Here is a 27,060-nt window from a genome sequence, read left to right on the forward strand (position 1 = left end):
CAATATTTGCATTGTTATAATATATACATATATTTCTATAATAAAGTGTTATTGTCAAATTTATATTATTTTTTTGATCCAATAAACAAGAAAAAATCAGTTTCTTTTTCTCTCATTGCCAAGAGTCCTGATATAATCTTGAGGATTTTGTTAGTATTTTATTTATTTATTTATTTAACGTCCCTGATTGTCAGTGTTGGAAATAGAAGAGAAAAAAATCTAAATTATCCAACATGAATTGGTGAAGTACATGTTACGTGGGGTGATAAGAAGGTAAGGTTAGAAAGCTTGCAATGGAACGTGTATATGTTTCATACAACCAATACAGTCAACATATAATACAACAGATAAGTTGTTTTTTTGACATAGTTCCCATATTGTTTGAGGCATTTATCGCATTGTAGAATGAGTTTGAAGATTTCCTTCTGTAAAAATCATAACCTTGTGTCTTCAGCCACGTTATCATGAAGTGTTTCATCTCCTCGTCTGAAGCGAATCGACTGCTTCCGAGATGCTCCTTCAAGTGCGGAACAGGGTGAAGGTCACTTGGAGCGAGGTTCAGGCTGAAGGGAGGCTAGTAGATGATATCCCAGCGGAACTACTTCAACAGCGGGGTGACATTGTCTCTACCAACTGCAAACTTTCTACACCATTCTGCGACATGCTGATGAGACATTCCAGCCTCTCCGTAAACCTTTACCAGCTGCCGGTATGTTTCACCCACGGAAACCGAGTAACTGAGTGGACTTCTTAGCGAGACCAGTTTTCCAATCGAGTTGTTATCTTTGTTTACCTACAACTAGCGCTTTAGGTGGTGGGTGACGGAAACTGTACCAATTGCCAACTCCATGTATTCAAATTACCGCACATTTCTCATTCCTCTATAACAGACGAAACTCCAGAAATATCGGAATACGGAAATACCTTAGTTTCTGATCCTACTATATATATATATACAGGGTCTTATCCAGAAGTAGTAGGACTGATTTTTTTCCCGCGCGCGCGGAGCAATATAGGGGGCGGGGGGGCTGCAAGGCCGAATTTTATGGAGGGGAGCCTTGGGAACAGGTGTCGACCGGCGGCAGTCGCTTGCGTGCATTAGTTGAGTGTGGACCACTGTGTTAGTGACCTGTTGTGACGCCTCGTCGTCAGTTGCGATGGAGCGAAATTTGGAGCAGCGGTACGCCAAGAAGTTTTGCGACAAACTGGGAAAATCAGCGACCAAAACCAAGGACATGCTTACGCAGGCCTACAAGGAGGATTCCATGAGCCGCACAATCACCCCGTAAAAAGAAGGCCAGAATGTCGAAATCGAAAGTGAAATCGATGTTAATTGAATTTTTTGACCGTCGTGGCATTGTCCATAAGGAGTTTGTACCTCCTGGACAGAGTGTAAATGCAAGATTTTACGTGGAAGTGCTCACACGGCTGCGAAATTGTGTTACACGCGTGCGACCAGACCTGGTGGGGAAATGGAAGCTCCACCATGTGAACTCGCCGTGCCACGGCGCGTGGATTGTGAGGGATTTCCTGACCAAATTCGGCGTTTCCACGTTGCCTCATCCCCCTGTAGCCCTAATGTGGCACCGACGGATTTCTTCCTGTTCCCCCGTATCAAGAGGCATTGTTTCGACTCGATGGAAGCAGTCCAAGCGGCGACGACGAGGGTGCTGAACAGCATCCCGGAGGACGACTTCCACAAGGCCTTCGCGACCTGGAAGGCTCGCTACCAGAAGTGTGTGACTTCCCAAGGGGTCTATTTTTAAGAGTATGAAGTCGATGTACCAAAATGTTCAATAATTTAAAAAAAAAAAAAAAAAAAAAAAATCAGTCCCACTACTTCTGGATACGACCCTGTATATATATATATATATATATATATATAATTTCGTGCACTAAATCGGAAGCTGTCCAGATTTCCGTAATACTAGGATAGTAGATTGTTTATGTATACTACTATATCTATACTGCCCGTTTTTCACATGGGAAGAATAGATTTATGTAAAATATTTGAAAGGTGTATTTGAACCCCCTCACACCACCACCACCTCCCCCTTACAATACCTATTTAAATCGAAGTAGAATGAAAATTCTCAGCTTTAAGTGTTGTGTTCTAAGATGGATTTCAAATGACACAGTCTCCCTTCTTCGGTAGAAAATTAAATCCCGTTCTCCCTTTTATAGTACGCGTTTTAACCAAAGAAGTGAAATTGCAAAATTACAGGTCGATCCAAATTAATAATAATAATAATAATAATTTTATAGGGTTGAAACGTTTCGTCATTTTGGTTGAAATACAAAATAAGGAAACATTTGGCAGAGTTTTAAACCCGCTTCAGCTTAGGATACTCATGTTATTTCATGTTAAAAGTTTTAGCAGTTGTTCCGTGGTTATGAAACAGAACATCGATTTGAATGTAAAGGTTCCCTTAAAGCGGAAGCTTCGAAAACTGGGATACATGTTTGCATATTCTATAATGAGAACTATGTATTTCGACTACCATCTCTCTAACTTGAGGAAGTCGTGAGCACTTTATTTTTAACATAAATGCTAAACTCCTCTTCCTTTAGGATACACATTGTATTTAGTCACATAAAATCCCAGTTTCGAGATCGCACTATGTACCCTATGTTCAAAATTTTAGTCGTATGTCTTTAGACTCTCTCCTACGGAGTTCCCTTTTCATAATCGTGGCAAATACGGAGCGAAATTTAGAGAAAAAAAAAAGTGTTATACTTTATTAGAAATATTGAAGTCTGTCGCATAGTGATGATTATTATGCACATGGTACCAAGGGTGTTCAAAAAGTTTTGCACAGTGGTCTCTATTTTTTTTTTTTTTTTTTTTTTTTTTTTTACTATTTATTTGTTGCAGGAGGAGAATGAATTTTGTTTGTGAACATACTTGGAACATTTAGCTATACACTGAGCCTACTCAATGTAGCCTCCATCAGCTGTGTGTGTGGGGGGGGGGGCAGTGGCTCAGTGGCAGAGCGTTCACCTCCGGTGCTTGGGGTTCTGGTTCGGTCCAAGCTCGCGCCGTGTGGACTTTGTGGTGGACAAACACCGTGCTCGTGGGTTTTCTTGGGGTTCTGACTTTCTTCATTCCACCATTTCATTCATTTCTCATCATCACCTCTCCTTTAGCCTAACCGGCATAACCGTGGGACGTAAAACTCAACCATGTTTCATCCTGGGTAATGACACCATCAAAACACTGTTTCCATTCTTCAGTAAAGGTCGTCATGAGACCCTCGCACACATCCTTCCTCATCATTTTCATTTCTCTTGTCAATAATCTAGGCACCCAACGTGCATAGATTTTTCTGTACCTAGTGACTGTACCACTAATACCACACTACCCAATGACAAACCAGTCATTTCAGCAAACTGTCGTGTCGTCACACATCTGTCATTTTGGATAATTTGATTCACATCACTCCAGAGATGGTCATTTTTCCTAACCCTCCCTCACCCTCACCCTCAATTGAAGCCCCTCACCCTCCATTGACGCCCTCCCCTCACCCTCCATTGATGCCCTCCTCTCACCCTCCATCACACATCACCCTCCATTGGCGCCCTCCTCTCCCTCACACTCACCCTCCCATGAAAATATATTAATATTATTAAGTACCTGGTAATAAACCTAGTATTTGATAACACAAGAATTATATGATTGAACAAGCGAGTATCGTTCTACAGTATGAAACTACGGTAAACTTCCAAACTATACAAATTCAATAGTAAAACTGGAAATAGTAGAAACCGGAAGTAGTTGATTTCTACCACTTACGGTTTAAATATTAGGTTGTCGAAGGAGATGGAACCTATTATTGGAACGACGAATCGTTTCCCGAAAACCGTTTCTCAATAGCTCTTATCGTTTTTGAGTTATTATCAATATTGTTGAAACCAGAAGTGGTTAAACATAGCTTCTGGTTTAACTCGAAGATTGGTGAAAGAGATGGAACCTATTCTTGGGATGCTGAATCGATTCCCGAAAACTGCTAGTCGATAGCACTTACCGTTTTAGGTCTAGGAAAATCAATATTGAAACCAGAAGTAGTAGTGAATTTATACCAGTTCCGATTTTAGTGGAAATACAGGAGTACAGGTTGTTTGTCCCCTTAAGACCTTATATCGATTTCTGAAAACTCTTTATCGCTAGCTATGTTTTATATTCGTTTATGAGTTAGGAATATGTTTGTTGAAACCAGATATGGTCGACTTCTACCACTTCCCGTTTAAGTACGGTTGTTGAAAGAGATGGAACCTATTCTGGCAATGCAGAATTAATTCCCGAAAACCGTTTGTCGATAGCTCTTACCCTTTTAAGTTTATGAAAGTAAATATTGAAACCTGAAGTAGTAGTGGATCCTACCACTTCCAGTTTTAGTAGAAATGCAGGAGTAAGGTGGTTCTTTCATATCCTCTTATTTCCGAAAACCGTTTGTTGCCGATCGCTATTACCGTTTTTTACTCGTGGTCTTTAATTTGAAACCGGAAATTTCCGATTTCTACCACTTCCGGTTTAACAGATTGACTGCCAAGGTGATTTGAGGGTACCTGGTAAGTAGGAGGTTGTTGAAGGAGATGCAACCTACTATTGGAATGCTGGATCGATTCCCGAAAACCGCTTGTCAATAGCTCTTACCGATTTTGATGTGATACCTGTTGACAGACAGACACACAGACGGACACAGCCGTTCTATAAGACTTCCCTTTCATATGCATAGCGTAGTTTGAAAGTCTAAAAGTACGTATATAGCCAAAAGCAGGAAATATGTTTTTATTTGATAATTAAAGTTATTTATTGCGGCTTGTAGCTTTGTACTTTTCTTATATATATTTTTCTCTTACTTAGAAGAAATAAAGCTTTTTCTTAGTTACAATTTCAGAATGAATGAATATATGAATATGTATTAGTTTCTCTTCTGAACGAATATATATATATATATATATATATATATATATATATATATATATATATATATATATATATATATAACATTATTTCCTGAGAACTTCTAGTATTTTTAATGGGTTACTTTCATTAAACTTTGAAATTTTCGGTAGCCAAAAACTTGTAGTAGATATTTTTATATATTTCGTAATTATTATTTCTATAAAGTGAAAATATATAAATATAGAAAAGTAATAAAGCTATGAGAAACATCTTGTCTTCGCTCATGAAAAGCGTATGAAACTGATGGAATATTGATATGACGATTTTCTGTGAACGACGATTAATTCTAAGAAAAAAACTACATTACATTTTCTAACATATTTTCCAGAAATGAAGAATTGCAAGATAATTAATTTTATGAACCCTCACCCTCAATTGACGCCCTCACCCTCTCTCACACTCACCCTCCATTGACGCCCTCACACACTCTCCATTGACGCCCTCACACTCACCTTCCCTCACCCTCAATTACTTTACCGCCCTCATTTTCAACTACTAAAATGAGGGTGAGGGCGGCCCTCATGAGGGCAAAATGAGGGAGGATGACCATCTCTGCTCACTACCGTCGATGGTCTACCGCATCGTGCATTGTCCAGTAGAGAGAAATCACCTTTAAACCTCTGAATCATCTCTGGATACTGCTGCGATCCAATGTGTCCTCCCCATAAACAGGAAGCAACTTCCTGTGAATCGATGTGGCAGAGTCATCGCCAATCTTGAAGATGAACTCCATCACCGACCGTTGTCGCAACCTGACATCTACTTCACGGTCCATTATGGCTCACCTGTAAATAAAAGAAAATTCTTTTATATACCAAATTATAGCTAAATGTTCCAAGTATGTTCACAAAAATTTCATTTTCTTCCTGCAACAAATAAAAAAAAAAAAAAATAGAGACCACTGTGCAAAACTTTTTAAATGCCCTTTGTACATTTCTGGCCACAAAATGTGAGACTGCCTTCCAGAGACTAATCCAAGAGGTTGAACCTAGATCCTCAGATCCAGTGTTTTGAAGTGGAAAACAAGCGGAGATGATTTGGACTCGGCATACCAGCTATCTAAATATTGAAATACAGTGAAGGTATGTTGCCTAAAAGATTGCATTTCTATTTATATAATGACTGAAGACCATTGTAAAGCTTCTCTGTAGTTACGGGGGCATGGAGAGATTTCTTACTAATATCTTTCTGAAAAGAAATATATCCCACTATGTTGTATTGTAGAAAATTATAAACGAAAATGCTCAAAAACCGAGTTTTTATATTCACAATTTCGTGCGGAAAAACTCCGGATCCTCCACTCGACTGAGGGGTATTCCAAAACCTCGTAAGATCCCTCCCTCTCAGCAGACAACCTCTAAATCTGCATGTGCTCAAAACACGACATTTACATGTATTCAGGCAAGAATACACACACACACATAAGAAAGAAACAATTCAATATGGCACATCAAAATATAAACTAGACGAAGTCCCATTTTAAAAACAAAAGATAAGAAGATAAAAATGTTGGTGTTGTCAACTTAGAAATTATTTCTGCATAAGAAACAAAATCTTTTTACGTGCAAAGCTATTCGTCAATTACTGTGTATAAAAATTGATTTTTTAAAGGTCGTGTCTATCGGTCACGAAAGTCATGAAAAAGTCACGAAATCAGAAAACGGTCATGAAAGTCAAGAAAAAGTCACGAAATTTAGCTTTTGGGTCACGATTTTTTATTCGTAGAAGTGTAAGTACAGACTGGAAAATTTTGCTTTATAAAACGTCAAAATTCACCACCAAAAATGTTGGTGGTCGGCTTTAGACACTACCAAATCGCAAGCAAAGCCCGCTTCTATCGCATGCATGAAAATTCGGCCTAATTTGGACCCAAATTCGCTCTTGAGGATGGTACGAAATTTTATGGTTTGGTAAAGAAAAGGTCACGAAATTTCATTTGGGAATTTTAGTTGACACCCTGCATTTAGCATCTACTCTCCAGTGACGGTATGTCTTGATCACTGAAAAACCAGCGGCAATATGCCTTCATCACTGAAAAAACAGGCGGTATGGCATACCACCGCATACCGTCTCACTTCGATCACTGCTCAGATCCCTCGGATTTCCCTCCATTCTGTTACAGAGCGATGTGTGTATTCTGTAATAAAAAGTCTGGATATTGCCTCCAAGTCTGGATATTCAGGTGGCATGTAGAAAACAATCATAAAATGTGTCTCCCTCCTCTAAAAAAAATGACAAAAGTAAAAACTGGCATAGTGAAGCATTCTACCAGTGATTCATTCAACAGACCACTACCATCATGCTGTACCAGTGATCAGTACGTGGGCACATGATACGGTTGTCACTCATCATGAATACCAATTCAGACTCAATGTATAGTGTGGTATTGACCATGGGCGGCGATTGGGGGGGGCAAAGGGGGGCAGTTTCCCCCCTAGTTTTTTGAAGTTACCCATTAATGTATATAGTTTCATTTGGAAATGTAAAGTTTTGTGTGTATTACTGGTTCGTAGAAAAAATGGTGCCATATATTATTTCTGTCGTTGCGTGAGTACGTATTGGTTGTCTTCCCGTGGAGTTAAGAAAACTATAGGAATTGCATTTCAACTGCCACGGAAAATGGTCCAAAAATTAACCCATTGGAGCCCAACAATTCCAGCGTACTTTCATTTCTTCTTACATGGGCTTGATATGTTAGTCAGCCGCTTTGAAACTGATTGAAAGAACATTTCAAAAAAAAAAAAAAAGAAGAAGAAGAAGAAGAAGAAGAAGAAGAAGAAGAAGAAGTCGTCTTTCACAATTTATTCTTTAATTGCACAAAAACTGAAAGTTCTTTAAATGTCTTTTCTTCTTTCTAAAGTAAAGAATATTGTTTAAAAAGAGAGTAATAAGAAATAACTTCTACCTTTTTCCATTGTTTTGCAGTGTAATACACGAGTGAAGTGGTGTATTTAGGGTTGTACGAGTGTATATACAATTAAATTTATGAATTCGACATAATTCTAGGTGTTTGGACTATTTTGTACAACTGGAGCGTGGAGTGATTCTAAGTATTGTTGTGGTATGATGTGTTCCAAGAAATTAAAAACTGTACCTAATACAACGAACATGTTTCGGGAAGCTGCAGAAGTATTTCTTTAAATGTCGTAGCATATGCTTGTAGTATTTACTGTCTTTCTAAAAGTAATAACATGCATTTAATGGCATGTGTGGTATTAAAAATATAAGCTGTTTCATTAATCCCCAGTTTCAATATAACTTGCAAAACAAGCCTCATTATTCATTACTATGTTTAATATTATCCTCTCCATCTATTTGTTTTGCAAATTTGTTATTAAATAATCTGATCACACAATTTTCCAGACAGAATTTTAAGATGTTCATAAGCGAGGAACCAAATCTCTTCTTATACCTTCGTTGTTTACGAGTAAAAAGGGCTACTACCGACCTACTCGCGTTCTTCTTGTAAATTTACTTAATAAAATATGAAATACGATATACGGTATTTTAACTGAAAAAGATAGTATCCTATTAGTTATACAACCTTTCGTTAAACAAAATGTTAGAAACAACCAGGGAAACTACTATTGATATAAAAATATTCAGATCATGTTTTGCCCCCCACTTTTAACGTCCAATCGCCGCCACTGGTATTGCCCATGATCAACTGATCAGTGCATACGTTCTACTCCAAAGAATGAATGGAGCACAGTGTTTAACCTTCCTGCAGGATACACTGCCCAAATTATTGGAAAATATTCCCGTAGCGATTCGACGTTATATGTGGTACGAGGTGTGATTGGAAAGTTTTAAGACTGGGCTTGTAATTTAAAAATGGCAGTACTTACAGGCTATTGTGATGGATCTTCTTCAAAGTAGTCCCCCTGCTGAATGAACACACTGATTCCAACGGTATTTCCACTTCTTTTTTTCCGTGATGGTGTAAGCACTCTATCCGTATTTGCTCGAATGTCCTCAATTGACTCAAATCTCTTCCCTTTCAATGACAATTTTAATTTAGGAAAGAGGTAGAAATCGGCCGGGGCCAAATCTGGGTTAACGGGGGTTGCGGAAGCACAGGAATGTTGAATTCCTGGATCGAGAAAGCACAATGCCCTGGTGCATTGTAGTGGTGGAGAATCCAATTCTTTTCTTTCCAGAGGGCAGGCCTTTTCCGCCTCACATTTTCGCGCAGACGCTGAAGGATACTTTTGTAGTATTCCTGGTTGACTATCTGCCTCCTAGGAGCAAATTCATGATGCACGATGATCTTAGAATCGAAAAAAAAAAAAAAAAAAACACCAACATTGTCTTCACATTCGACCGACTTTGTCGCGCTTTCTTTGGTCTTGGTGAATGTGGGCTCTTCCACTGAGAAGATTGGGTCTTTGTTTCTGGGTCATACCCATAAACCCATGATTCATCACCTGTTATTACTCTATTCAAGAAATCTGAGTCCATTTCGGCTCGATTAAACATTTCTTGTGATACTTCAAATCTATGTTGTTTCTGCTCGTATGACAACACTTCTGGAATGAATTTCGAGGACACTCGACGCATGTTCAAATCAGTTAAAATTGACTGCACCGCATAGAAACATAAATTCAGGTCTTCAGTCATCTCCCTAATTTTAAGTCTACGATTCGAGCGCACTATACCGCCAACTTTTGCAATGTTTTCATTAGTTTTTGATGTTGAAGGCCGGTCATACCTGGGGTTATCCTCTACTGACTCGCGGCCATCTTTGAATCTGTGAAACCAGATAAACACGTTTGACTGGCTCAGACATTTGTCTCCAAAAGCTGTTTTTAAGAGTTCGTAAATCTCCGAAGCAGATTTCCCAGTTTTAAAACAAAATTGCACACAAACGCGTTGTTCCAACTTTTCATCCATTTTGCGCACTTAAAAATCCGCCAAGACACACACACACACGGCCGCACTCAACTGGTTGCTACGCCGTACTGAGTAAAGATATCTCGGTGCATGTTTCAACATGACTCAAGAACACCAAGCCACCGCTTCCATGCTAACGGGCGATTATATCTACTCCTCCTGAGCAGTGTTGCCAACTGTCTTAAAACTTTCCAATCACACCAGGTACGTGTATGATGGGCCTCCCGCGCGTACTTCAGTGTGAATGCCCACCGGTGGTTGAACAACACGTTCCCAAGACATTGCATCGTGCGTGGTAGTCCAGTGTACCGGTTTCCTGACCAGAAACCACTGGATTTTTATGTGAGGTACGCTACTCTTGTCAACAACTTGGAGCAACGTATGAATAACACTTTTGTAACTATTCGCCATGATCAGGGTATCTTTGAACGGGTTCACCAAGCTGTGATCCGGCGTTGTCATTCATGCATTAGTGTCTATGCCAGACACTTTGAACATTTGTGATGTACCCGATGAACGTACGTTTCTCTCTCTCTCTCTCTCTGCATGTCTTGAAAATTTTGAAACTTCATAACTCCCTTAATTTTGGGTTTTATGATAGAAAACCCGTTAAAAATGTTTACCTGTTGAAAATATTTAGTAGATCTATTTTTGTCGTTCTTAACAATATGTATAAAAATAAAAATATGCCTATCAGAACAAAATTCAAAATACTTAAAAATATTTTCCGGTATTAGATTATATTTATATCTTCCGCTTATCTTTGCGACTTCCATGAAACCCTCTCGCGACCCCCTATGGGTCGAGACACCTAGGTTGAGAAACTGCAGTAAACAATTGTGTGACAACATAAAAAGGTGATTTTTAGGTAAGAAATTTCAAAATATTTATTCTGTGTTTGGGCACCGTATCTTTGACGGATCGTCATTTCAAGGCTTGTCCATATTTTGGTTCAAAAAATTATGGCAATCCTATCCAGATAGCATTGAACAAACATTAGTTGTTGCGGTTTGCCTTCACGAAAGGCGTTAGACAGGTGACACCATGGAAAGTGTTAAAACGAAATTTACAGGCCGTTTTGGTATTAATCCATCAAGAAAAGCAACAATGTTGGGGTGGGGAAAACGTGCATTTGTTATGGGCAGTGTGAAAGACCTTTCCCGAGGGGGTCGACCGATAAAACGGAGGGAAACGTGCCGTGAAGTGGACGCATCAGTGCAGCAGTCGCCTTCAAAATCAACACGTGGAAGGTCTTTGGAGCTTGGTATTCCTCGGACCACCATGATAAGGGACATGAAAGAAGATCTAAAATTGAAGGTTTACCATTCAATGCATGTAAATGGACTGATGACGCCAACATGGATGCGCGGAAAGAATCATGCAGAACTCTTCTTAAGGCGTTCCCTTCCAAACGATCCCGTGGTGCAGTTTTCTTCACAGACGAGTGTGTTATCTACCGGAGTATGCATTCTCGGAACGTTGTAATGTGGTGTAAGGAAAACCCCCAGTTTTACAAAGAGATTGATTCCGGAAAGAAACCCACCACACGTGATGGTGTAGGCTGGAATGAGTGCAACACACATTTCTGGGGCTTGACATTCTTGCCTAGAGATGCTTAATGAGTGGTTGGTGCCTCAACTGGAAGAAAATAGTATCAAAGACAACGTTATGATACAGCAGGATGGAGCACCAGCGCGCTTTGCGATTCACGTGCGCAATTACACGAATCAGACGTTTCCTGGACGCTGGATTGGAAGAGGTTGTGCATGCTTCTTCCTTTGAGGGCTGCAGCGGCGTTTGATCCAAATTTAAACTAGTATGGCATATGCGCCCTTATGAGGCTCTGTGCAGGTCCCATGTTCACTCTGTCCTTACGCAAGTTCACGGTGTAACTTAACTGCCACAACCAGATATACCCACACTAAAAACTGACCTTCGCATTATCTCCGTTCGCATTCAACTCACAGTGTGAGTTCCAATGGAACACAGACCTCCACAAAAAGCGACAGAACTTTCATGGTTACCTTTATCATTTTCAAATTATTGAACATTTCAACACTATCATTCATGCTCGGTTGCACCGACCGAGGTTTAATATCGGATAAGAGACTCCTCGGGAAGGCAAATATGTTTTAAAACTGGTGATCGAAAAGGAAGCTCTTTCTGATATTTCAAAGTGTACATAGGAGCGCATAGCTTTTTTTTTTTTTTTTTAAACGGGATGGCGTGGGAGATCCGCCGTTCGGATCATACGTTAAGCTGTTGGCCCCGCTTTTTTCCCTAATTGAGATAGAATGGATTTTCTAACGCCAAACATTAGAGCTGCTTAATGCCCAAATTCACTGTTAGTGCTATTCAAATAACGCCGTTATAACGAATTAATTAGCGTCAAGTTGGCCCCGCTTTTTTCCCTAATTGAGATATAATGGATTTTCTAATGCCAACCGTTTGCGCTACATTAGTGCTGGTTAGTGCCCAAATTTCGCCGTTAGTGCTCTTCAAATAACGCCATTATAACGAATTAATTAGCGTCAAGTTGGCCCCATCTTTTTCCCTAATTGAGATAGAATGTATTTTCTAACGCCAAACGTTTGTGCTACGCTAGTGCTTGTTTATGGCCAAATTTCACTGTTAGTGCTCTTGAAATAACGCCGTTATAACGAATTAATTAGCGGCAAGTTGGCCCCGCTTTTTCACTAATTAAGATAGAATTGATTTTCTAATGTCAAATGTTAGTGCTGGTTCGTGCCCAAATTTGAGCGTTAGTGCTGTTCAAATAACACCGTTATAATGAAATTAATTAGTTTCATGTTGTCCCCGCTTTTTTCCCTAATTGAGGTAGAATTTTATATTTAATGCTAACAGTTTGTGCTTGGTCGTGCTTCAATTTGTCCGTTAGTGCTGTTGAAATTACACGTCCACGAACTTTGCATTTCCACTTAACGCATTAACGATAAAATTAGTGTCAATCATTATTGCATCATTAGTGCTACTTAGTGCAGCAACTTCTAACGTTAGTTCTTCGTCAGTATACATGCTACAAGTAAAAAACTTTTAGGGTTTCAAATTGGCTCTGGGCCCCACTTTAAGGACTAACGAGATAATTAGTGCAATTCGTTAGTGCATCCTCAGTGCTTCTTACTGCACTAACCACTAACGTTAGTGTTTCATTAGTGTAGGTTTCAGAGCCAAAGCAATGGTTCTCGCTGATCTCTCTGCACTATGCACTAATGAAAAAATCGTGCCATTCGTTTGTACATCGTTAGTGCTTTTAGAAAATAGTAATAGTTTCGTAAATGCTTTACTATTCGTGTAGATATAGCCAATTATATGTCACGAAACTCCCTTAAGAAATACATGGGAAATTTCATTGCGTGAAATTCCCGGCAAATTCAAAAGCGCTAATGACCTCTTCTATTGCATCGTTAGTGCTTCTTAGTGCACCATCCCCTAACGTTTGTTCTTCATCAGTGTCGATGGAACATGTGGAAAACCGTTGTGGTCAGCGTGATCTTGATCCCTCTTTAAGCACTAACGAAGAAATTAGTGCTTTTCGTCAGTGTATCGTTAGTGCTAGTGATTGTTTCGTGAATGCTTCACTATTAGTGTGGATATACCAAATTATAAGTTCCAAAACTCCCATATAAAATGCATGGAGAATTTTCTCATTGCGTCAAATTCCCACCAAATTCAAAAGCACTAATGATATCTTCTATTGTAATCGTTAGTGCATCGTTAGTGCTTCTTCGTGAACCAACCAATAACGTAAGTACTTTTTCAGTGTAGATGCTACAAGTAAAAAACCTTTCGGGAGCTAAGTTCACGCTGCCTCCACTTCAAACAGTAACGAAAAATCAGTGCCTTCATTAGTGCATCGTTATTGCTTCTTGGTGCGCCAACCAATGACGTTAGTGCTTCATTATTGTATTCTCTATAACAAAACCAATGATAGGGAGTAATTACCCTATAAGCACTAATTACCCCACTTTAAGCACTAACGAAAAAATAGTGGAATTTCTTAGTGCATCGTTAGTGCTTCTAAAAACGCTAATAGTTTCGTTAGTGTTTCGTTATTGTTGTAAATATAGCCATTTATATGTTACGAAACTCCCAAAAGAAGAAGATGTTAATTTTTCTACTGCTCAAATTCTCGCCAAGTTCAAAAGCTGTAATGATCTCTTTTAGTGCAATCGTTAGTGCATCGTTAGTGGTTGCTAGTGCACCAAGTCTGAACATTAGAACTTCTCATCGTGAATGTTTTTGTGGGGAAGAGCTAGCGTGTAGTTTGCATCCCCTAAGTTTTATTTTATTCTATAGCGTCCATACTGTTGAAGCACTAATGTTTTGAGTTCTGCAATAAGACCTATTAACGAAATAGTAACCATTACAATACAAGTAGTCATTAGTGCTTTTAAATTTGGCCTTAATTTTACAAAATGAAAAATGCTACGTCCCTAAAGTTAGCTCCGCGCGGTTCTAAAATGCTACCAAAACCTTTTACATATTTAGAGCTTCTTTAGTGCCATTAGTGCACTAATACTTACCTTAGTACCATGATACTTTAAAAGTTATTAATGAATAACTCGGGCAGTTCTAAGTTTAGATTTTTAAACTTTCGCACAATTCTATAGTAATTGTGCCACAAAAGTGGAACTAACACCAGCAGTTAGTGCATTGAAACAGTAATTGAAATTTTATAACAAAATAATGCTCGTACATTTACTTTATTTCAGAGTTCTCCCGAATGCACTTTCTAATGATTTGGAAGAGGTTTATTTTAGAAATATTTGGAAGACTCATTAAAACCTCCTTTCTCCCCGTAGAGTGGGTATTTCAATTCAAGTGAACTGATGAAAACTAGTAAGGGGAAAGCAGATTTTGGTGAACGAACTTCGAGGTCATCTTTCGCGAGTCAGTAGTGCACATTTAAAGTGTTAATATTATAAACTAGGAGAGCGCAATAGCCAGTGATAGCAGATAAAAAACGTCTTAAAGTTTTGACTCGCAGCATATACGATACAACGCGTTAAGTTATCAAGTGACCCCGAGAATCCCGAGAAACCCCACACGCATACGCCGTGTCCACTACAAAGTTCACTTGCGCGAGGTGGGATTGAACCAGAGACTCTATGCACCAGAGGTGACCGCTATACATTTTTTTAACTTCCTGACTTATTCTCTATTTCAATCACATTTCAGGACTCCTAGAATCGACAGGGACATGAATTCAGAAATATCGAGGATGATTAAAATTCTTCCCTTCCTACTACAGAGGGACTTGAAAACCTCATGATCGTCAGTTTAATAATGATGTCAACCCGCTCGGCTCGGTACAACTGAGCCAGCAGCTCAAGCAGGTTCGGTTCAGCTCAGCTTAAGTGAGCCATCGGCTTGAGCTGGCTCGGTTGCGATAAGTCACCGGCTTGGTTCGGATCTTCTCAGGAGCCATCGGCTCGAGCCGGTTCGGTTGAGATGAGCCATTGGCTCCGTTCGGCTCGGCTCAGGTGAGCCATTGGCTCGAGCCGGCTCGTTTGGAATAATCCATCGGCTCGGTTCGGTTCGGCTCAGGTGATCCGTCGGTTCGAGGCGGCTACGTTGGGCCGAGCCAATGGCTCGGCTCGGTTTGGTCCAACTGAGCCGAGGACTGGAGCCAGCTCGGTAGGGTGAGGTGTGGGCTCGGCTCACTTCTCGGTTCGGCTCGGTGGTGACTGAGCCGTGAGCCGAGCCGTTAACAGCACTACAGTCTAACATCTCAGGCTGCTCAGCTACACCCACTGGCTTTCACTGGGCCACTTGCGGCCTCTAGCTTTGCAACAGTTTGTAGTAATATTAGTTATCTTTACCCTCGCAATCAGCTATCGAGTCACGGTGATTAAATGATACATAATATGTATTTTATTTACTTATTTATTTACTAAAAGATTTACGATACAGCCGAAAGATCATTATTTTTGTAAAATGTTCATTATTTTCATGAAGCAAAGAGTGAATATTCTACTTGGGTTTAGAGCTATCGCTACTACACTTTTACTTGACAACTAGTAGTTTATGTTCACTATTTCTGTCCATTTTCTACAAATTACTTGCAGAGACTATTCGGAGTAAATGTTTTATTTTAGTAATGTTACGTTAAAGTTTAGTCATATGTTAATTACTATTTCAAATATTTATACGTTTTCCCTTCCGGTTAGGACAAGGATTAGAAATGAAGTTTCCTCTTTTTATAAAATTCTTGATAATTGTAATACTTTGTTTAAAGGCCGTAATTCTGGATTATTTGGAGATATTCAAATAAACTAGAATGAAGACGATAATACTAAGCAACATTATTAGAATAAAACATTGCTGTTTAAGAAATTGACAGAATCGAGCTTTTCTACAAGAAAAAAGTAGCGTAGGATATTTGATTGGAATTGATGATCGTGGATAAAAACAAAATATTCGGGAAGCGTGCGATAACCGTCTACTCTACGAAGGTATGTTAAGGTTCATTCTCGTAGTAAACGCGTATTGGAAAATCACTACCACAAACTGCTTGATCGCTTCGCGTATTTTGTGGCTGATTTCCTTTTATTTGTTTGTTTACGTATAAGATGTTTAATATATATTATTATTAGAGCTATGCAATATGTATAGTAACTAACATTATGAAAGTTTTACGTTGTATTTCTAATAAAGCATAAAATTCCCTCTCTGTAAATTTCGCCACGCGTTTGTCACGCTTACGAAAATGGAACTTAGAATTTGGAGATTAGTTTCGGAGATTTCTTTTATTAATTATAACTTCTTAATTTCTTATTTTTTGGAAATAAGTGGTTTCCTTTTTCTGTATATTTCTAAGAAGACATTTAACATTTTCTATCATAACAAAGAGAGTTATTTATATTTATGTAATTTTGAAAGACATGCGACAGAAATTCTGGACAGAAGTGTAGTTTCTTCTTTCATTTATACTCCATTCTTAGACACAGACAAAACAACTTTCCTTCATTTTATTGTTCTTAAAGAAATCACGTAATGATCCATAGCATGGATTTCATACCTTTGGTTCGGTCTTACTTGTTAACTCTAAACTTCATGGTTCTAGATTCGGTTTCTTTTTCTTTTTTGCCTTTTCTACTTGTGATCAAGAATTAAAAATGGTTCTGTGCGGGAATCGATCCGTGGACTACAAGGTCTTCAGACCACCTTGCTATCGAATACTCTACGAGGGAGGATGGCCAGAGCACAGAAACCGATTTCTTTGTTCAAGAGACATATGCACATTACTCTAGGTTCGTTACCTCGATCTGTGTGCGAATTTACACAAGTAACTCGAACTTGAAATTTTACACGTGATTTCTCCAACAAGTTATTATTAAATTTAACGCTACATGCAACGTTGATAAAGCATTAAAGGAATATCACAAATTACAAATAGTGATCGAACTTACAACAGTAGTCACAAGAACGATTCTATTCAATGTGTCACCTCACCTTCCTATCTAGAAAAAGACCCGGGTTCGATTCCCGGCAGGAGCTCATGTGTTTCAGATTCCACGTTTATCAGTAGGTCCCGTCTCATATAGCCTTGCTGCTGAAAGGGGCATTAAACTCAAAATCAACTCAACCTATCTAGAAGAAGGGTGAAACAAAATTCATTACTGCTACCAGCTAACAAATATTTATACTCCACTTCTTGTTCTCATAAAATAATAACTCTATCTGTCAATCCATAAATGTAATAATATTATTTTGTTCATGTGTAAACCTAAAAAGAATCTGACATAAAGTATATCTCTTCTGTTCCTATTAATAGCTTAGACTATGCCTTTTTCTTTCCTTCTTTTGTCATTCTAGTAATAATAATAATAATAATAATAATAATAATAATAATAATAATAATAATAATAAATGGACTCTGTTTTCCTTAGAAACTTGCGACTTTATGGTCTATAATGTAGAGCTCTGCTGACGACAACACACTGGACATTGTTATAAAAAGACCGGAAAACATTATTCACTAAGTTATTGTCTACGGTTTGAATTGCAAGAAATGATCATATTTCTTCGTGATAATGTGAATACAAAAGTGAAATGTTGTATTTCTACATAATTTTCTTTTCTCGGATGACTGGACTGGTTGAGTGATTTGTCGCAAGAGTCCAAGCATTTTACATCGCATTGCATTTTTTCCTTGTTTCTTTTGTATTGCGTTCACTCTGTTTTTGTAGAATGCACGAAAAGGCAAATACATTTTTCGCTACGATGCCCAGGAATACTGTTTTAACTGATCAGCAAATAAGAAGTTACTGGCGAAATGATATGGGGTAATGTGTAGTATTTTATTTTCATAGCAACAAGGGGCGAGATACTATCCCGCAGAAAACATTCATTTATTTATTTGACAGACAATACAGGCAAGGTGCAGTTAAAATCTGTCTTCAACATTTGGGGGACGGATAAGACCATTCCCATAATCTTTATATTAGACCTATATATATTCTACAGCAATGTTCAAAATTTTTATGAAGTTGAAAAACAATGTTGTGGGGAATCAGGGGAGCAGAGTTGTCTTCAACATTGGGAGGCAGGCAAATTTCAGACTTATTCTGGGAAGACATCGATTTCATCTCTTTCCTTTGTGGAATCGGACACAAATCAGCAATTTTCTATCCCAAAACATTTCAAATCGGATTATTGGGGGGACATTCCCCCTCAGTTTCAAGATTGGAGGGGACATGTCCCCCTCACCCCTATGGAATTTGCGCCAGTGGTTAAAATTTTATTTTACTGAACGACCTTTTTGCGTGAGGCTCTTGGCGATAGATTAAAAATAGACCTTATTGCCTTTTTCTGTAGACGAATAGTAGTACAGGTAACACTGGAATAAAAAGCTCCCCAGAAAATTATTCCATAACTTAACAAGGATTGAAATTTACCATGGTACAGAGCTAAGCTTCATGTTGATGAAGGTTAAAACTAGGGATGCGCAAAACCGTTTTTTTTCATAAAAGCCGGAAACCGGTTTCTGTAAAATCCGGAAACCGGTTTCTAGAATACCGACATTTTGGTTTTTCATCGAAACCGGTTTCTTTTTCTCCAAAAACCGATTCGGTTTTTCATGGAACCCAGTTTCGGTTTTCTCCAAAACCGGTTTCAGTTTTCTTAAAAAATGGTTGGTTTTCACCGAAACTGGTTTCGGTGAAAACTTTTGAAAAACACATAAAACTATTTCTGTGGAAACGGATTCGGTTTCCGGAGAACAACGAAACACTATTCTTGTCAGAAATAGAACAAATTAAAAAAACTGAACCGGTTTTGAAGAAAACCGAAACCGAATCCGTTGAAATACCGAACCGGTTTTGGAGAAAACTGAAACGCTTTTGAAGAAAACCGAAACCGGTTTTGGAGAAAACCGAAACAGTTTTTTTTTACATTTTCAAAAACGGTTTTTGTGCCCACCACTAGTTTAAACGTATCGTTTTCTTATTTTTGTTTCGACAATGCGTACATGGCTGATTACCGGTGAGGGGCTTTGATTTGATTTGATTTGATTTATTTACGTTCATTTGACCATACAGAGTACACATATTTGTACATATGGTATAGAACATGTCATTTCACAATAATACATTGGTTAAATACAGAGTTAATAAACACATACAAATAAACTATAAGCATACGAATATAAAACTAAATTTTTTTACAATAAAAGAAGGAAAAAATAAAGATTTGTTATTTAATCTAATTGTTAAAATATATCTACGTACTAAGTTTTATTGCTTTCAGAAATAATAAAGAATTATTCACCTATATACTCATCTACAGAATAATAAGATTTACAAATTAGCATATTTTTAACCTCTCTCAAAAACTTTATATCATCTTTTATGTATTTCAATTCTCTTATTATATAGCACCGCACCTCTATAAAATGTAGTTTTTTCAAACATACTTGTTCTGTGTGACGGTATTACAAATTTATCACAGTTTCTAGTTCTATATTCATGTACGTCGGCATGCGTTAAGTAGTTATCTATGTTTTTTCTCACTAATTTTAATACCTCATATATATACAAACTCGGTATCGTAAGCAATCTGAGTTCACGAAATTTACTTCTACCAACTACTACGAAAATGGGAATGTGTAATGATACGGATTATTTTCTTTTGTAATCTAAATATTGTAAACAAATCATTAGTGACACCCCAGAAGGCAATACCATACTGTACTCGGGAATAAAATGACGCATAATATAATGAAATTAAAGTGTCTAGGTTAAGAACAGAGGAAAGTGTATAAGCCATATAAACAATAGAAGATAAATTTTGGCATAAATTGTTTATATGATGTTTCCATTTAAGTTTGTCGTCTAGGTTTAATCCTAAGAATTTAGTATTTGAAGCACATTCCACATTATTATTATTAATTGTAAACGAAGGTTTAATCGGTGATGAATTAGTTGGGAAAAAATGTAAACATTTGGTTTTTTCGGTGTTAATAATTAAGTTATTGTGGTGTAATCAAGTTTCGAGCTCTCTTGCTGTTATATTTACATTATTTTGCAGCTCAGTTAAATTACTTCCTTTTACAAGTATATTTGTGTCATCTGCATACAGAAATAACTTACCATGAGTGATATAAAGTGGTAGATCATTAACATATAAAAGAAATAATATTGGTCCTAAGACTGATTCTTGAGGAACTCTTATGTTAACCATAGAAGGTGTTGATCTGTGAGTTTCGATATACAAGTTGTCTTCATTAATGAAATTTATCTCTACAAATTGTTGTCTATTTGTAAGGTAAGTTTGAAACCATTGGTTAGCAACACCCCTTATTCCATATGCATTTAATTTACTTAAGAGTAACGAATGGTTGACACAGTCGAAAGCTTTACTTAAGTCACAAAATATAGATAGTGGGTATGATTTACTTTCTATTGAGTCTACTACTTCTTGCAAGAAGTGAAGGGCAGCTGTAGATGTGGATCTATTTTTAAGAAAACCATGTTGCGAGTCAGATAAAACATTGTTACGTTCCAAATGCGTAATTAATCTATTTTTCATTATGGATTCTATAATTTTCGAAAATTTAGAGGAGAGAGCTATTGGTCTGTAATTTTCGCATTTCTTTTTGTCACCCTTTTTGTGTAATGGTTTTATAAGGGCCCATTTCAGGCTGTCTGGGAATATACCTTGTAAGAATGAGTCATTAATTACGTGAGACAGAGGCTGTGCAATTGCGTGGATACATCTTTTGATTATAAATCCCGGGATGTCATCTGGACCCCTTGATGATCCGTATTTAAAATTCCTTACTACTGATATTATTTCAGAAGGATTTGTTGGAATTATAAATAAAGAACTACTTATTTGATTAATTCGATTAGGGTTATTCTTAATATCATTCGATGGTGTTTGCGATTTAAGTAGGTTAGTAACTATATTGCTGAAGTAAGAGTTGAAAAGCTCAACAATAACATGAGGGTCTTTACAGTTTTTGCGTTCGCGAGTTTTATTTCAGTATTTTGAAGATGTTGTGGTTTTTGATTTGTTTCTTCTTTAATTATTTTCCAGGCCATTTTGGTTTTGTTTCCTGCATTAGAAATTATATTTAATAGGACATTTTGGCTTGTTTTATTACCTTTTTATATATGTTTTTATAATTTTTACAGTAAATCTTAATACTATTATCCTTAGTAGTTTTGCTAAGATGATTTAGTGACTTCATCTTTTTACTACTCACTATTATACCCATTGATGATTATACCTTGCGTCACCCATTTCTTTTGTTTATTGTTCTTGATTGTAAACGTTGCGTATGGGAAACACTGATCAAATATCAGCTTAAATTTACTGAAAAATATACTAAACTTATCGTTCACCGAATAAGATGATTTTGACATTACACTTGACCAGTCCTCGGATTCAAGATACTTATTAAATTGTAAAATATTGTCTTCACTGAAATTTCTTTTTCTCATTTTTATTATTTTTGAACAGCCAGTTTTTTTGTTTTGTGGATTAACTAACACATTTGCATTGTAAGAGTTCACAGTGGCTATTTGTGCCCTATGATCAGAAAACCCGCTATTGAAAACATTAACGAAGCAATAGAATTTCCTTTTGTTTATAATCACCTGATCGATGGCAGTTTGTGAATTTTCCGTTATTCGCGTTGGTTCATTAACTATTGCTTCTAGATTATGGCTAAGTAGTAATATTTTCAATTGACCATCAATAGAATTATGGTCTAAAAAATCAATATTTATATCACCCACTACAACTACATCCTTCGTCTTTGTTTCATAATATGAAAGAATATTTTCTAAATTTCTGATAAAAATATTTACATCACTCTCTGGGGTTCTATATATACATATAACTACTACCTTATAAGATAATAATTCAACAATGGATGCCTCAAAATGTTTATCTATGTTTAGGTTTTCAAATTTCGTTACCTTTTTAATTAATACATCTGATCGTGAAAATATACAGGATCCTCCCTGTTTCATATTTGTTCTACAGTAACTTGCAGATAGGTTATAATTAGGAATATTAATAATACCAAGTTCATTTTGTTTTCTCCAATGTTCTGTTAAGCAAATTAGACTAGGTTCCTGCTAATTTTTAAATAAAATTTCCAGCATAATTTTCTTTGTTGAGCTAAGTCCTTGTACATTTTGATGAAAAATCTCTAGTTGACTATGTTGAGTAGAGGTTAAGACACTATTGGACTTTTGTTTCGCCATAAAAGAATGATCGGGATCATTATAATGTGCTATAGAGGAAACATGAGTCTCATATGAAGGAGTGACAGTATTATTATTCTTTTGTTTAGGAAATTGGAATTCAGGATTAGCAACGCGAATAATAGTTTTTGGATTTTTTGACCTTTCTTGAGTGCCGGTGAGGTTATTAATACCCTTGTCCGCAATCATAGTATCATTTGTAGAGGTCAATTTCGTATTGAAATAATGACTTTTATTTTTGCCGTCAGCTAAAGTAAAAGAATTGCATTCCTGAATTTCAATTTCGATACCATTCAGTTTTTTTGAAGCCTCTTTGATTGTACAGTATGTAGTATCATGCGACAAAGTACATTTTTACCTGCGTTATTTAAATGTAATCCATGGTGTGTAAAATGATACCTTGGAAAACGACTAGTGTTTATAAATTCCACATTTTTGAAATTTTTACCTATGCATTCAGCATTGTTATTGAATTCAAAAATTTGCCTATTCAAGGTTCCATTTGGACGATGCGGAAAATCGTATCTATAGGGAACGGTGACCACAACCGAGTTTATCTTTTTCTTATTCAGACATGCTAAAGTAGATTCGAGGGCACATAGTGTTTCTGTTTGTGGGGGATTATTTGTGGGGGATTGTGGAAAATTATTTGTACCAGCAAGGAGAACGACGAAATCATAATCGGTTAAATTTGCAGATAGTTTGTTTATATCATTTCATTTCATTTCATTTATTTGCCTGTTTCATTAGCTTACAAAGCATGAGAAAATTCTCATGTAAGCATTACAGTTGTCAAAAAGAAAGAAAAAAACATACAATATTGTCAAGTACACGAAGTATACATCATGCAATCTTTCTAAAAATACAAAACCACATAATTAGGTAACTGTTTCTACCACACCAGGCATGTACTCACGGGTAAGTATCTGTTTCCAACTCTTCAGTTAATGAGTCATTTAAATATTCTTTAATTGTGTAATAGCACTTTTCAGTGAGTAGATTATATAAAGTCTTACCAAGAATGGAAACATTGGTCATATTTTTCAAGTACAGAGGAAGTTTATTATACAATCTGACACAATTCATGTACACGGTTTTGCTTATATTAGCATATTTTTGATGCATCACAAATATGTCACTACCTTGTCTTGTATTATGGCTATGAACATTTTTATTAAAGATAAAAAGATGCTTGTTTTTCACAGTAAAAAGAATAGATTTATAGATGTATAAGCTAGGGAGTGTTAAAATTTTTGCTTTTATGAAAACCTTTTTACATGACGATTTTGTGGGTAACCCAAAAATTATTCTAATCGCTTTCTTTTGCAATCGGAAAGTGCTTAAACTATCTTCACACACTTGTTCAAGTTTGGCATTTGGCTTTACAATGGAACTTACCGATATATTGTTACTGAGGTTTTGGAGTGTACATGCACAATTTTTCCCTGACTGTCGCTTAAGACTAGTGGTACACACAATTTTATACCTTGTAATTGTTGCAGAATTTTCTTCAACAAAATAGTAAATCTTTGAAAATTGAAGTTCCCGTTCCGATATTTCATTTTTGCCGAAATGTTTGGGGAAGAATCCCTCCTATATAATTTTCTGGGAGGATCAATCTCCTCTAGAAAATTTCTGGGGACGTGTCCTCCTCATTTCCCGGTGGGTACGCCCATGCTGATTACCAAAATTTGCCATTTCAATTTAGAGCGTCTTTGATTGATAGTCGCCGAACGTAGACTAAAATGAAAATGGAAAAAATTCCAGCAACAATGCAAATTATTTAACGAATTTAATATTATTTAGTTCACTAGAAATCAACCACAAAATTTTATGGATTTTAAAAAATTCAAACGTATAGACTGCAATAAAGCACAAGGAGATATTTACATTAAACTATTATTCACCTCTATGTTTCTTCTTGAATCTTATCGCAAAGACTTTTGTCGTTCATTCAACTCCAGCCTACGAAAATATATGAGCAGAAGATTAAATAAAACACAAGTAGACCAATGGTAAAATCTCCCGCGTAATTTGAATAATATTTACATGAGATACTAACAATTTGGCGGCATTAAGTGTTAGTGCTCAGTGAAGACTGTTGGTGCTGTGAAGCTTGTAGTGTATATTCAATAAACGTAAGTTTCGTTTGTGTAATTATTATAATAATCAGCTTAAAAGAAGGTTTATTTGTTTTATCTAACCTAATTATGCTGATAATTCACTGTTTTGATAGGCCTCAGATTTCTTCCCGTGGGAAAAGAGAATGCTCGTTATTTTATTATTATTATTATTATTATTATTATTATTATTATTATTATTATTATTATTATTATTATTATTATTATTTTGTCATATTGGGAAGTTATTATCCCTCAGGCTTATTAATTCTAAGAATTATAAAGTAAATTTTAGTATTCGAAATACGTAATGAAATACCTAGAATGTATGATGGAAGGTAAATGTTTCGAGCCCGGACAGTTCTTTATTGTTATTGAAATTCAAGCGGATATTACGGATTTATTTTCGCTTGAGTATTCATAACTTAGAACTGAAGTGCTTATTTCCACAATTGCCGAAATAGAAAAAAATGTCGCATGTGACCATGAGCAAGACGATTCCTATTACAAGGAACTCTGAATTGGGACGGAGCACTATGTAATTTTTGTTGTTGTTGTTGTACAGCTCAACCCCGCCGAACTCTGTAGGGGATCCAAACATGAGAAAAGCAGCCTTCTCTCAGCGAACAATTCTTATAGTTATAAATTTAATCATGTCAGATCATGTTTGAACATGTCGATGCACTGTACTTTATCATCAATACTCAGCGTGCGCAGCACTTTTTCCAAGTTCTGAGTGAGCGTAATTAAGAACTAGCGCTTGCGCGAAATTTTAACATTCTATTAGCGGTAAACAACTGAAATATATACATCACTGTTACATTTAAGTGACACACTTATTAATATTGCGTGTTTCAGTAGAGTGAAATTGAAATAATAATGAAGGAGTGACATAATGAGCTCTTCGCCTTCATATTTTAAATAATACATTTTGTGTTGGACTATGGAGAAGAATTGGGATTTAGCATTGTAAGATATTTGAAGGAAATTCAGGAAAACTTTAAAAATGAGATTTCTAAAGTTGATAATGAATGTTGCAGGTAAGTTGTGTAATATTTTGTTTATTTTCCAATAAATATATTTAATTTCTCAACTGTAGAACACTTTGACTTCGTTCTTGTTGTATAACTTCAAGCTCGTGTGTAAACTACGTAACTTCAATACGGCTATTCAAGGCTGATGACAGCTTTCTTGTGCACTTATACTATAGTACTTAAGAGTGCATAATATCTAGCCAGCTGGAGATAATTGGGTACGTTTTAGCGTGCAGGTCTAGTTTAGGTACACCACTTTAAATAATGGTTCAAAAATTATAAGTTTAAGGCCCTAATTTTCTGTGTAGTGTACTCCAAAATATTGCACCAGGAAACGCAACAATACTCCACTTAGCATAGGTGAAGTTCAATGGAGCCATCAGAAATAATTGTTGAAAAATCCTAATTCTTCCATGATTTGCGTATAAATCAGCGTCCAGACATACGCCATGAAAGCTAGTGCAAAAATCCCAAGTCATTTTATGGTAAGTAGGCACTAGAAAAGCACGAAAACTATGTAATCGAGTCAGGGCAGTGCGAAGCTTGTGTAGGCAGTGTGCGTCTGTAACGAGCAGGTGTGTCAGGTTTGGTGCACTCATGGAGGTATACTTACATTCATGAAATATTGATTTCTAGCAGGAAATGTACTTTACTGCCTTAGAATATGTTTCTTAAAAGATGGTGCAGATTGTCTTCAGGAGGGCTAAGTCAGTACAAGAAGTGGACGTATAGCATAAATATTACAGTGCATTAAACGCGAACCAACTTGAAAACACAAGCCAGCTTATGCTATGTGACTATAAAAAAAGTACAAATGCCATCTAACCGAATCAGTGAAGGAGCGCAGCAGTGGGGTCCTCGCAGGGGTGCATCCGTATAAAGCAGCCGCATCAATGACGGTGAGTATACACATAAGATGAAGATAGTGGAAGAACATTTCATATGGCATAAGAACACTTGTCTTACGTGTGGCACAGCATTGTGATACTTCCATTCTGACTGTACACTGCTTTCACATAGCACTTCACTTCGTCATGTCTTTCTTATGGAGTATTACGGATATGGCGATTTTTGAAAATTTCACAACTTTTCGAATTTTTTGCGACGAAACGGTTGCACACAGAAGCAATATATATATATATTCCGAAAGCGGGTAACTAGGTTACCGACCGTGAAAGCAATTTTAAAATTCAAACCGGAAGTGCTCGAAAAAATTCGCAAACTTCGACTTTTCAGATAAACTGACGTTTATTTGTTAACTTATGTACAGTCCACAGTAAAAAACCTGCAACATGAGCATGTAAGTT

The 27,060-nt window shown here is 36.8% G+C and overlaps 2 protein-coding genes across 4 annotated transcripts in view; one reads left to right on the top strand and one right to left on the bottom strand.

Annotated features, from left to right (window-relative positions):
- Nucleotides 1–5,747: 5,747 nt before the first annotated feature.
- On the bottom strand, nucleotides 5,748–9,859 carry LOC145681624 (protein GVQW3-like). Its single transcript, XM_081753275.1, has 2 exons — nucleotides 9,273–9,859; nucleotides 5,748–5,751 (listed from the first exon to the last, which is right to left on the bottom strand). Exons 1-2 carry the CDS (start codon nucleotides 9,857–9,859, stop codon nucleotides 5,748–5,750), a joined length of 591 nt encoding a protein of 196 aa, XP_081609401.1.
- A 15,342-nt stretch (nucleotides 9,860–25,201) lies between these two features.
- Nucleotides 25,202–27,060, top strand: part of LOC145684765 (deoxynucleoside kinase-like) — a 35,720-nt gene continuing 33,861 nt past the window's right edge. For 2 of the 3 annotated variants that reach the window (XM_081757144.1, XM_081757152.1), the window contains exon 1: nucleotides 25,202–25,759. In XM_081757144.1, coding sequence (XP_081613270.1) covers nucleotides 25,726–25,759 — 34 coding nt within the window. In that variant the 5' untranslated portion in view covers nucleotides 25,202–25,725. The remainder of the gene's footprint in view (nucleotides 25,760–27,060) is intronic. The other variant, XM_081757139.1, reaches the window with a different exon arrangement.

This window comes from Thermobia domestica, chromosome 1 (genome assembly GCF_964235325.1).
Source record: "Thermobia domestica chromosome 1, izTheDome1.hap1.1, whole genome shotgun sequence".
Taxonomy (NCBI): Eukaryota; Metazoa; Arthropoda; class Insecta; order Zygentoma; family Lepismatidae; genus Thermobia; species Thermobia domestica.

Coding starts and splice junctions, on each gene's coding strand:
- LOC145681624 (XM_081753275.1), bottom strand. CDS start 9,859: ATGGATGAAAAGTTGGAACAACGCGTTTGTGTGCAATTTTGTTTTAAA.